This window comes from Erythranthe guttata, chromosome 4 (assembly GCF_056151865.1).
Source record: "Erythranthe guttata isolate IM_541 chromosome 4, IM_541, whole genome shotgun sequence".
In the NCBI taxonomy this organism is placed as follows: Eukaryota; Viridiplantae; Streptophyta; class Magnoliopsida; order Lamiales; family Phrymaceae; genus Erythranthe; species Erythranthe guttata.
Genome location: NC_142536.1, coordinates 16,261,004 through 16,273,068, shown reverse-complemented (window position 1 = coordinate 16,273,068; position 12,065 = coordinate 16,261,004). Strand labels below are relative to the sequence as shown.

The window sequence follows — 12,065 nt, the reverse complement described above, 5'->3', positions numbered from 1 at the left end:
AGATTAATGTTTATTATGTATTTTTTCAGTTTTCATATTAATAATTTATAATAAAAATAAGGGAAAATTACGGCCAACCACTTTCTGTTTGGGTAAGTACAACCACCCTTTAACTATGCATTATTTTACAAAAAAACCCCAACAAAAGTGAATTTAGGGATGTTAACTCGAACCGAAATTTCGGTACACCAACATTTCATATACCATTTACCTAACTGAATATACGATTTGATTTGGTAAATAACCGAATTACATAAATTTTATATAAAGATATTTAAAAGGAGGGGTGGCTGTAATTATCCAAAGAAGATGGGTTTTTTTTTCTCGTAATTTGACCATACCTCAGGGTGGCCGTAATTTGCCCTAAAAATAAACATTAATATTATGTAGAAATTATAAAAATTAAAAACAAAAAAAAAAAACAAAAAATATATAAGATGAGATGAGCTCGACCTCGACAGGCTCGGCTCGAGTTCGAGCTCACCAAATTTGACTAAGAATGTTCGTTTTATCCTAACATTACAGTGCATTCGAAATGACGACAATAATTACGATAATTAACATCTGTTGTTTCGAAGACAAGTTTATCTCTACTACATTGCAGCTGATAGTAGCTCCCACATGCGACACCTTCTAGCAAACAAGTTCTCCAAGTAGGCAACACTCGGCTGCTTGTACCGTCGCCACTGTGGATTAAACGGCGGCACGGGGCATTCATCCGACACACGCAGCAGAACAAAGTGCTTCGCAGTCGCTTCGTATCCTATACCCACCACGGACGATAACTGCCGGGCGCCGTCCGGCGAAACCAAGGGCAAATGCGTCAGGTTCTGTCTCGAAGACAGCTCCAACACCATCACATTATAATGCGTGGCTATAACTAACCCCATATCCGATAGAGTCATCCACCGCTCCACCGGTGCGGACGTGTCCGTCCAGTGACACAGCGACGACATCATACTAGCCACGTACTGCTCCCCTTCCGCCCCACCACCGTACACCTTCGTGTACATTTCGAACCGATCAGAAAGTTCCATGAACAAGGCTTTTCTCACCTTCATCCAGTGATCCTGGCTTCCCATTACGACTTCTGCTACACATCTGTACCCACAGTTACCATCGCCTATTACATCGACCCAAGATAATATACACGGAACCACAAACGGTGGTATAAATTCCGTAAAGTCAAACTTAGTGCTCGTCTTTTCTTGTGGGGTGGTCAACAAAGCTAATGAAAGACTATGACCTCTAGATCCCGACGAAGATCTCGCAGGTAGATTCTTCTTCGGTTGACTTGTGGGTTTGTAGCAAAGATAAAGTTCCTTTAGTATTTCCTTCTGTTCGTTTATAGGCAGCAAAAGCAACTCTTCGACCAGTCCAACCAGCCGAGCTCTAAGTTCTTTGTCTCTAACTTCTTCGTTGTGATCTGACTGAAAATCGATGAACGACAAAGCGTCCGTACTCATAGTCCTCCAGAACGAATGAACATCCTCACCGTCGAACGCGTCTTCGTCGCGCTCTTTCTCCGAAATCTCGTGTGAACAAGGGAGGCCGTGAGTTAGTCTCAAATCGCACTTGCACGATTCTCGAGAGTGTCCAACTCTGTGCTCTTTATACATCATGCTTAGTGCCTCTTGCACGACTACTCCTTCCAAATTCCGAAAGCACGGATACGTCACGACGCGCTCTTGGATCTTGCTGGATTTGGCAAGTTCCGATAGTATTTCGTTAATCTGACACTCAAACTGCGAGTCGACCTGCTTCCACATATCGTCAAATTTGTCGGTCGACGAGCCCAACCACATTTTCAGAGACGAATGGAGTAGTGTACAATTAAGAAAATACGTGTTCATTTTCGTGTTTCCAAAGTGCATAACTTGATTGGTCCAAGCATCTACGAATCTCTCCTTGTGCACAAGCCAAGTCTCTTTGAGGTACGTTAAGAGCAGAACGTTACTCTGGTAGTCACGCAATATTTGCGCGTGGTTCGTCTCGAATTCATGCAGCGATTGAGAATTCACGAGCTTTTTCCACTCCCCGCACGTGAATTCGTCACCAAGTTCTTTGCTTCCCATAAGCTTTCTTGCATTTAACTGAACATTTTCGTTAATATGGGCTAAACAGAGAAGGTGGTATGCACGTGGGAAAACATAATCTAACGCCTTCATTAGGCTCGACTCCCTGTGTGTCACAATCACACCGGGCCCCACGCCATTGTCGAACAGAGACCTCAAGTTCCCCAGTGCCCATTCATAGTGCTCCTCAGATTCATTTCTCAGAAACGCCACTGCAACATTGAAGTACTTCCCTACAGGAGTCACTCCGATAATCTCCAACAGACACATTTTGTACCTATTATAAAAACAAATATTAATACAAAAGAAATCAATGCATAAAAACCACAAAAAAAAAAAAAAAAAAAATTAAGGCAGTACTTGTTAGTCTTGTGTGTGGAATTCATTAGTAGTACATATGGGAATAGCTTTAGCAGCTCGATTGACTGCCGATGGGCGAACATAATGTCCATTATCTGGTCTGTACTCGGATCCGCTCGGTGCCACTTTACGTACTTATTTTCCTGAATACAATGCAAGAACTGTTGCATAATCGTCTTCAATCCAATAGTTTCAGCTTTGAACTTGTTCACCGCATTATAGATATCTTTCATCGATGTTCTGATGCCTGGATTCTCCTGCCTTAGGCTGTCCAAAATCTCCTTCGGTTTTACACGATTCATTATCAAAGCTGCAACAGTTTCATACTGTTCTGGACTTAATCCGTGACCGAACGAGTGTCCGTATATCTTCAAGGGGTGGTTGTGCTTCCCGTTTGATATCGACAGTTTCCATAACCCGTTTTTTTTCTTCCGGCCAGACAAGGCGAAAGGACACCGGCATTTCTTTGAGCCCTTAAATTTTGTGCTCTCCACGTCAATATTTGATTTATTTCGTGCTTTACCGTAACGCTCGCACGTTATAGTTATTTTACCTCTGCTCGTACTCTGTGTAATTAGAAACATATCGTGATCCCGACCAATTGACTTTGCCCATTCTTTCAGTTCCTCTTTACTGTCAAAGGCCTCATTTCTCATAAAGTATTCACTGCAATCAAATTCCTCAAATGGCTCTAAATAAACCTGATTGATAAAACAATAACACAATCGAGAAATGAGGCGCCGAATACATTTATTTTATTTATTTTTGCTCATTATTTTTTTTCTTTTCTTTTTTCAACAAATTATTCTCATTTCAAGAAATGTTGATTTTTTTTTTCATAAAAAACGACCAAAATGTATAAAATGTTAAGATTCAAGGGGAATGCCTTTATGCATAGTTAACTCTGAAATATCTTGTTTTAGTAAAAACGGTCCTTCAAGTAGCAAATCCGAAACAAAAATATCAAATACACTGTAGGGCTTAAAAGAAGGAAGTTACCTTCGTTTTTTTCGTCACATGGTTGAGTCGATCCTCAAGTTGCCTCTTTTTGTGTTTTCTAGCTTTGTCCAAAGCACCATCAGCCTCTGTAATTAGTACAAACGATGAATTATAATGATGGTAAAGAACAAATAAAAAAAAAACCAATAAAACACAAATTGCAAGTGTCATACAAATAAATTGGACATGATTGAAGCAACATACACAATAGTGTGTGCAAAACTATATGAAACCAACTATTGACTTATCTACGGACCAAACATGACAACAGACAAGTGTTTCGGAACTTGAAATCGAACCCCAGAAATCACGTAATTTTTGTATATGCACTACCGATTTCAATCCGAAACTTACTCATTTTGTCAAGTTTCTCAATCTGCCCTGTCAACGCCTCGTGATTATTCTCCACGATTCCATCTTCTCTCACTTGCATTCTCTCCTCTTCATTCTGTACAAAAGCTTCATCAATAATTCATCCAGAAAAAAAAAAAAAAAAAAAAAAAAAAACACACACACACACACACACACACAAAAGTTTCACTGACTAAATACCCAAAAAAATCAAATCTTTACACTAAAACAAAATGATAGTAATAGGACACATAAAACTGCAAATTGGGCAAAAACTTACACAATAATTGGATTAATATATACATAAACACAGAAAATGAACTAAATCAAAATTTTCCAACCAAAAAAAATAAAAAATCGGAAGTTTACCCACCCGGTTGAATTCAATTTCGGTGATTTCCTCGACGAAAGCATCGGTAGGGTTCATGGTTTTTGCCTTCCCTTACTCGTCTTCACTAATTCATGGATTTTTTTGTTAATTGCGTTAAATTGATTTATTCTCCATTTTCTTCTTCACCTTGAATCACAATGCCAAACGTCGTCGTATCCACCTGATAACCTAAATTGCAGAGCCTTAATGGAGAGAGATGACGAAGAGTGGTTTTTCGCTTCTCAAATTCTGGGGGAAATATTATTAAGTTTTCTGTTTTTGAGGTTTGTTGTATTGAAATAAGTAATTTTGCTAAAAAAAAAAAGGAAAATTGATTATTTCGAAAGTGAAAAGTTATTTCCAAATTTGTTTCAAGAAAAAATCGGAAATTAGAATTTTGGAAATTGTAATTAAAAATTTTGTTCCAAAATTGGAAATTTTCCAACTAGAATCAGTCCATTTTTATTAGTCACCTAAAATATAAAATGAAGATGGGTATTTTCAGAAATGAAAATCGGATCGAAAATTCGTATATTACAAAAAATATTGTTCCAAAATTGTGTAGCTTTTACGTTTATTATTTTGTTCTTGTTAAGAATATAATTTTAACTACTTTGATTTCTATTATGGATTTTTCTTTCTTTATTTATTTATCTTTGTTAAGAAAAAAATTATTGTTATTTTCAAGTTATAGAAATGGATACGAAATTGTCAAATTGCTACATGTAATTTGCTAATATTGTATTTTTTTTTAACAAACGATATGAATTTTATTTTCAATCGGTTGAGCTCTAAGTTTTGTCACGAATTCGATTAAAAAAATGTATTAAAAATCAAATTACTCGAACCTGTTCGAGATCGAATCTGTTGCTTATCAAACAAAACTCAAACACAACATTCAAAAGCTCGATAATATTCAAACAAGCTTAAACAAACATGCCTTTAACTTGACTCAATTTGTTTACACCCCAAATACTGGAGGTGGAAATTGGAACGAAATTTTCGATCTCCACCAATTCCAATCCCGTTTTTTTTTTTTCTTTTATTTTGGAACAATATTTTCAATTCAATATCCTAAAATCCCGCTATTTTTCTGATATTATTGGATAAAATTGGAATATATATGAGTTCTGCTTTCCAATCCGATTTTAAGTTTTCGGAGATAATCCAAAAATTATGTTTTTTTCCAAATATCGCACTTAAAATACCAATATTATTGTGTATTTTATATTTTAGGTTACCAAAAAATAGAAATTTGCGAATCCCACCGACTCTGATCCGAAATTTTTCGATTTTGGATAATTTCTTCATTCCAATTTCCAAAATTCAGATTTTTTTTTTCGATTTTTTTTGGAACATAATTGGAACTAGTTTTTTCACTTCCAAAAAAAATCGGATTTTTTTTCCGGCTTCTTCCGATCCAATCCGTCCCATTTACACCCGTACCGACCACAGACTCTCCTATATCCCATTTCAAATAAGCATTTTTCTCCCAAAAAAGAAAAATAAAAATGGAATAAAAGACACCAAACAACTCATGTAAACAGAACACAACATCAACAAGGCATGTTAATGCAATAGTCATGTTATTATACTCTATCATGGGGGAAAATACAACCTATATTACAAACCCTAAATCGATATCGATAAATACTCATTCGACATCATCGGTAAGCACACTCCATCTTCGAGAACGCATAAGCCTCCTCATTACAACATCTTCGTAGAACTTTCTTGTCCTAAAAAACAACCACAACGCAACAACAAAACCGGAGAAAGTAACGGACGCCATAATAAAAAACGACACCATAAAACACCGACGCCCGACGCACGTCTTCCCAATTTCAGACACTTCCTTGTCATATAAATACCCCACCACCTTAACAGAAAGAACATAAGATCCAACGGGACCCGCAATAGTAACGGTGTTAAATATCGTACCGAAATGCCCTTTCCCGAATATTTCAGAAGCAATTGTCGGCATTAACGACCACTGCGAACCGTAACAAACGCCCACCAAAACGGAGCCCGCATAAAGGGCACCGGGAAAACCCGAAGCAATCATAGCATGACCGACGGTCATAGCAAATAGAGCAAATACGATGAACAGTGGTCTCGAACAACCTTTGACATGCAAGAAATAATCGGAAATATAACCACCTCCAAACCGACCAATGAAATTCCATATACTCCATAGAGAAACTAACGTGTTGATCTCTAAGCTCGTGTAATTAAGGGATTCCCCTATTTGGCTCATGTTATTCACCGTGGCAAGTCCCGACCCCATAGCGCAAGCAGTCGTGTAGAACAAAAGCCAGAAATTGATCGTTTTCATCGCTTGCCAAAGATTTAGGTATTCATTCGTCTCACTAATTTGGTCCGAACCGTTTGATATCTCGTGATAATCGCCGCGATGTTCTCTCTCATCGGAAATTTGGTTGTGCTCGAGAAGGGACTTGACCATTCTGTAGGACTTATCTCTCTGGGCTTTAATCGCCACGATAAGAGGGGAAACTAGCAGGAACATGAGTAGAACAAACGTAAAGACGCGAACCGACACTTTTAACTTGAGAACATGCTGGATGACTATCGTGGCTGTGAGATATGCGGCTAGAGTAATAGCAAGAAACGAGAAGGCGTTCAGGTGCTTTTTCTCGTCCTCTTCGTTTGTTTTGAAGATTCTTACGAATCCCATTAGGGCAATGGAATTGATCGAGGGGAGTAGAGCTAATAGCAGTAGATATGAAGTGGGGTTGTTCTTGAAAATCGTCTGATACACTTGAATCAATATGGCTCCACTCAGACCGAGAAAGCCCTGTCAAAAGTCGAACATTAAAGCACATATCAAATTTGAACAACCCTTACGTAATCAAGTATAGTGTTCTTACTCGAAATCTAATTCCAAGAATCCTGATGCATTCAAGAAAATTATAGTACCAAATATATATCAAAGAAAGCATTTTTCACACACACCTTCATAAAATTTAAAGTATGGGTGCAAACATACAGTAGAACCTCGATAAATTAATAACCTCGCTTAAATTATAATTTTTACGGTCCCGACTAGGTAAAAACGTACTAAATTATTAGCTCGACAATTTAATATTTCGCTAAATTAATAGAATTTTGCCAGTTTTGATTGGATTAATTTATAGAGGTTTAACTGTATTTTTTTTAATGAAATTTGAAATCAATCATAGTGTGCTTTGACAAATAACACCGCTGCAACATATTTCGAAAATATCGAAAACTCACTCAACACATTCAAGAAAATTACAGCAACAATATCAATCAAAGTAATCAAAGAAAAAAATCCCACATTCAATTAAACCTCTATAAATTAATAGAGCCGGCACTAACAAAATTCTATTAATTTAGAAGAATATTAAATTATCGAACTAATAATTGAATAGGTTTTTACCGGGACCGGAAAAAAAACTATTATTTAAACGAGATTATTAATTAAGCGAGGTTCTAACATACATACCTTCATAATCCCAACAATGGTTCCGCTGTAGCTAGGAAAATTATGCACCCCAGTGACCACATTAGCCGTATTGAAGAAAGTCATGGCGTGCGCCGCCACCAGCATGTAGCAGCACATCACCGGCGGCGGCGCCGCCGGCAGCGCCCCAGTGACCGTGAGCCACATGAGGAAGTAACCGGCGAAGCACTGAACGGCGCCGGCGAGGAGGACGACCCACGGACCGCGGGAGGAGGCGGCGGAGTAGAGGAGGCCGGAGAGGACTCCGACGTTGGCGCCGATGTCCTTGAAGACGGAGATGGTGTCGAGGGTCGACTGGGTGTAGCCCTGGGTGGATTTCAAGATCGGGGAGTAGATGGAGAAGGTGTAGAGGGAGCCGCTGGTGGATTGGATCCATATGCTGGCGGCGGTCGCCACCCATTTGTTCCTGATCAGGGATTTCCGGCTCGGGTTGTAATCCAAGTCCATGTTGTGTTGCCGCCGGAGGGAAATTAGTAATCAGGGTTGATCGGAGAGTTTTGACTTTCGGTGTCGGTTTTCACATTTTTCTGTACTTTGAAATTCAGTTCTTGGCCTTGCTTCCAACTTGTGGCTGTCTGAGAGCCACGTGGCTATTTAGTGCAGTTAAAGGAGACCCACGTGGGATGATCTTTATATGGAAACAAAAGAATTTAGAGTGATTTATGAAGAAATATTTCAGAATTAATATAAAAAATCTATTTAAATTTATAATCCTCAAACAATCATTTTCCGTAAATTGTCGCAATTTTCTCATACTATTTTTTTTAATAAAAAGACATAATATATTGGGGAAATTACGGCCAACCCCTGAGGTAAGATTAAATTACAAAAAACCCCATCCTATTTGATAATTGTAATTTGTAGCACCTATCACCTATGATTTATCTTAAGAAAAAAAACCTTCTTTCAATAGATAAATTTAACACTATAAGGATGGACATGTAAGAACAATACATAGTTGAGAGAAGTGGTTGTAATTATCCAAACATGATTTGACTTTACGTCAGGGAGTGGCCGCAATTTGCCCTAATATATTTCCAAGTGTTAAATTTCAAATTATTTTGGCCCCATATTATATAACTAGGATTAAACGGCAAAGTTTGGTAAAGGCGTACAGCCGAATTACCTAAAAAAGATGCAATAGAACTACAAAAGCCACATTAATACCATCATACTGGTTTCAAAAGTTTGCATAAACCCTAATCGCAATTCGCTAACAACACATGCCTTGGCAGATATTCTCGATTCGAAAATGGAATAAACAAGTACAGATCTTCCAACAACTCTACATTTTACGATTAAAAAGTGTACCGATAACCTATCACACAATTGTGCAGCTTAATAGTCCTGAGTTTGCTGCTTTCCAGTGTGCCTTGCCAACGCCACCTGTGAAAAAGTAAAACATTTTAAAATAGATCTCACACGAACAAATTTCGTCTTTCCCGTATCCATATGTCATATTGATAAACCCTACTAAGGAGAGATTAATATCAACTTTAACCTATACACAAGTTATTAATACAAACCAAAACTATTGTAACATCGTAACATATTGAAGCTTTAAAAAAAATAAAAAATACTAACATATTGTAAAAAAAGATCTAGGCTCATGTCGGAAAAAACTTATTTTCCGGAATTTTCCGACCTCAAAAACCTCTCAAATTGTCCATTATACTCGTGAGTTTAATCTCTCACTGTTTTTCAATAGCAGTACTTAAAGTTTGCACATTGTAACTGAAGAAATACACGAATAATCCGTCTAATATCGTACACATCTGATTGCACATAGTATTCTTTTGATGTTGCAGTCCCTAACCAACTCTGCTCCGCAAGTATAATATTATATGACAAACCTTTACTCTCAATACAACTACCTGGGAATATATCGAATAACTTTTGAGCCAATAAGTTGAATACTTGAATTACTAAAAGAATTTGATATTTGGGAAGCACTTATGATTTAAAGAATATATGTTACGCTGGTGCATCGGTGCATTTCCCTTAGGAAAGAATAGTCCAAAATTTGGGATTCAACCCCACAGTAATAGAGTCAAAAAACGGGTGTAAACAAAACACTACCTCAAATTCATTCTTCAGGTGATCCAATTCCTTGTCCAGATCATTGATTGCTTGATTATATGCCTGCATGGGCGACGACTGGCTTGTAGTGTGTATCTGCAAATTAAACCATCAAACACATCAAACCAAGGCAAACACGAATCCAGTCAGATAAATTCAGAAGCAAAATTCCCTTAAGAGCAAATTAAGAGTTTTTCTCACAAGAAACTAGATACATCAAAGGCAATAAAGGCATAATATTTCACATTTTCAAACGAAAAAAAAAACCCGGCTAGTGGAAACTCTGTCAAGGTTCTAGATAGCGAAAAGTCATGTGGGAATAGTAACTAAAGACAATCTACGCGGCATTCAACTGAGTCACCATTGTGAAACTTGTATTTTTCAGACACAACTGTAAAAGCAAAGGGAGATTTAAATTATTTCAGCTGCTGATGCATGATAAGGTCAATATTAAATCATGGATGCCCTGCCCCAATCATCAACGTATATCGTGATAGACATAATCATACATTAAAATTAAGTTTTGAGGCATACCTTAGTCTCAAATGTTCTATATGAATATGAGGAAACACTTAGAAATTTGTGTAATTGTTGGCTCAATTAAGATTTAGGACATACTATAATCAAAATATTCCTAAATTAACAACATGAATAAATTGAGCAACGGGGGAATATGAAATGATAAACACAAACCCTTAAAAGTATCTTGTACTGAAGAGGATGGGGCAACTTATAGCCAGCAAACAACACGTTCTCATCCCTATGCAATTGCCTGTTTCATTCCGCAAAAAAATTAGGGTTTTCGAGCAAAGGTAAATTCTCAACTTGCCAAAAAAAAAAGGCAAATATAACTACATACATTCGGACAATGTTGCCTATGGTGTGGTCCTCACGCTCGACTGTGAACGAGGCTGCATTGATGATCTTTGTGTCCCTCTCGTACGACACCCTGTTTTATCAATCAAATTTCAACCATCCCCCCAAAAAAAAAATGGAAACAAAAAAAGAGGGCAACATATGAGAGAGAAAGAGATAGTACTTGGAGACACCCTCGGGAACGACGAATCTCTCGTAACGATCAGGGGCATTCATTGTTGTTTCTTCACTTTCGGCTTCCGCTTCTACAACTTAAACCCAGTGTTTTTAAAGCATAAAACCACATTTTAATTTTTAATTTATATATATATTTTTTTCTAATTGCATGTTTTATAAAAATAAACTGAAACAAAAAATTCCATCATTTAAACAACATACACCAATGTCTCAGATACATATAACAACATTCTATTTTTTTTTTTTTTTGATAAATAAAATCAACACTGTACTTCATAGCATCATTCCCGTTATCAGTGTGTTCTATTTTTTTAATTTTTTAATTTATGTTATTAATCCCATTCCAGCTTATAATCCCCAATCAAAAGCACCCCCACAGAATTTCGTTCCTCCGGCGAATCAAATTCAAAACATGCATGAAAATACAAATATTTTACAGAGATGGCTTACAAGGGCTTGCGGCGGTGGAATTTGGCGGCGAATTGCGGCAGCGGTGGAAGCCCTAATAGCGCAGGGGCTGTGCTTGTGCAAGTGAAGAATAATGGAAAATTGCAATTCGTTTTGTGCTACTGTACTGATCGCTACCTTTTGTGAAGTTTATTTATTGATTACTTTTTAATTTTGTGCCTTTTGATTTTTTTACCTTAACTTTAAACGGCGTCGTTCGCAACCGGTTCGCCTGTTTGCCGGTTTACCCCAGTCCAAATGGGGTTTTGCGTTGGGCTGGGGTTTATTAACTTTTAAAGTTATAAACATCTAATTGGCTCGTTTGGGCTAGTCCATTATTTACATATTTTTATTCTTGGGACACGTGCTAGAACAATAAAAAATAAATTAAATTCATGCATATATATACGTGAACTAAGCCGGGGTAGATCCGGCGGGGTAGATCAGTAGCTTGCCAAATTAGATAGTCCTGAGGTCCCTGCGAAATACACGTAAACTAAGCCGGGGTAGATCCGGCGGAAACCCCTCCGACGCTCAAATCAGATGTACGGTTCGTTGAGATGGTACATGGTAGAGAGAATATGTGCTTTAGAATGCTTGTGAATAATAGAACGTATCTTAACAAATGAGTAAAAACCTCTATTTATATGTCGTTGATTGAGTTGGGTTTACTTTGTTGGGCTCAAGCCTTATTTTGAAGGTGTTTGGGCTTTCGAGTAGTGGGCTCAATTATTAGATAAATTGTGGGCCCATTGGATCGACCCAATTATGTATATCATTAAGCCCCTAACTCTCGAGTCGAGGCGAGAGATTGTCAAAGGGGTTA

General features: G+C 37.6%; 3 protein-coding genes across 4 annotated transcripts; all 3 read right to left on the bottom strand.

The window, feature by feature from the left end:
- Window positions 1-433: 433 nt before the first annotated feature.
- Window positions 434-4,469, bottom strand: LOC105972586 (PKS-NRPS hybrid synthetase cheA). Its single transcript, XM_012997551.2, has 5 exons — window positions 4,159-4,469; window positions 3,789-3,882; window positions 3,435-3,520; window positions 2,436-3,136; window positions 434-2,352 (listed from the first exon to the last, which is right to left on the bottom strand). Exons 1-5 carry the CDS (start codon window positions 4,210-4,212, stop codon window positions 594-596), a joined length of 2,694 nt encoding a protein of 897 aa, XP_012853005.2. The 5' UTR covers window positions 4,213-4,469; the 3' UTR covers window positions 434-593.
- Window positions 4,470-5,695: 1,226 nt separating this feature from the next.
- LOC105972572 (protein NUCLEAR FUSION DEFECTIVE 4) lies at window positions 5,696-8,354 on the bottom strand. Its single transcript, XM_012997533.2, has 2 exons — window positions 7,643-8,354; window positions 5,696-6,970 (listed from the first exon to the last, which is right to left on the bottom strand). Exons 1-2 carry the CDS (start codon window positions 8,105-8,107, stop codon window positions 5,810-5,812), a joined length of 1,626 nt encoding a protein of 541 aa, XP_012852987.2. The 5' UTR covers window positions 8,108-8,354; the 3' UTR covers window positions 5,696-5,809.
- A 447-nt stretch (window positions 8,355-8,801) lies between these two features.
- On the bottom strand, window positions 8,802-11,417 carry LOC105972573 (DNA-directed RNA polymerases II, IV and V subunit 11). Of its 2 annotated transcripts, none has more exons than XM_012997534.2 (6): window positions 11,243-11,417; window positions 10,779-10,866; window positions 10,599-10,688; window positions 10,433-10,511; window positions 9,740-9,835; window positions 8,802-9,046 (listed from the first exon to the last, which is right to left on the bottom strand). In XM_012997534.2, exons 2-6 carry the CDS (start codon window positions 10,829-10,831, stop codon window positions 8,999-9,001), a joined length of 366 nt encoding a protein of 121 aa, XP_012852988.1. In that variant the 5' UTR covers window positions 10,832-10,866; window positions 11,243-11,417; the 3' UTR covers window positions 8,802-8,998. The 2 variants fall into 2 exon arrangements, with proteins under 2 accessions (XP_012852988.1, XP_012852989.1); XM_012997535.2 differs by having other exon boundaries at window positions 10,779-10,860; window positions 11,243-11,415.
- Between the last annotated feature and the right edge of the window lie 648 nt (window positions 11,418-12,065).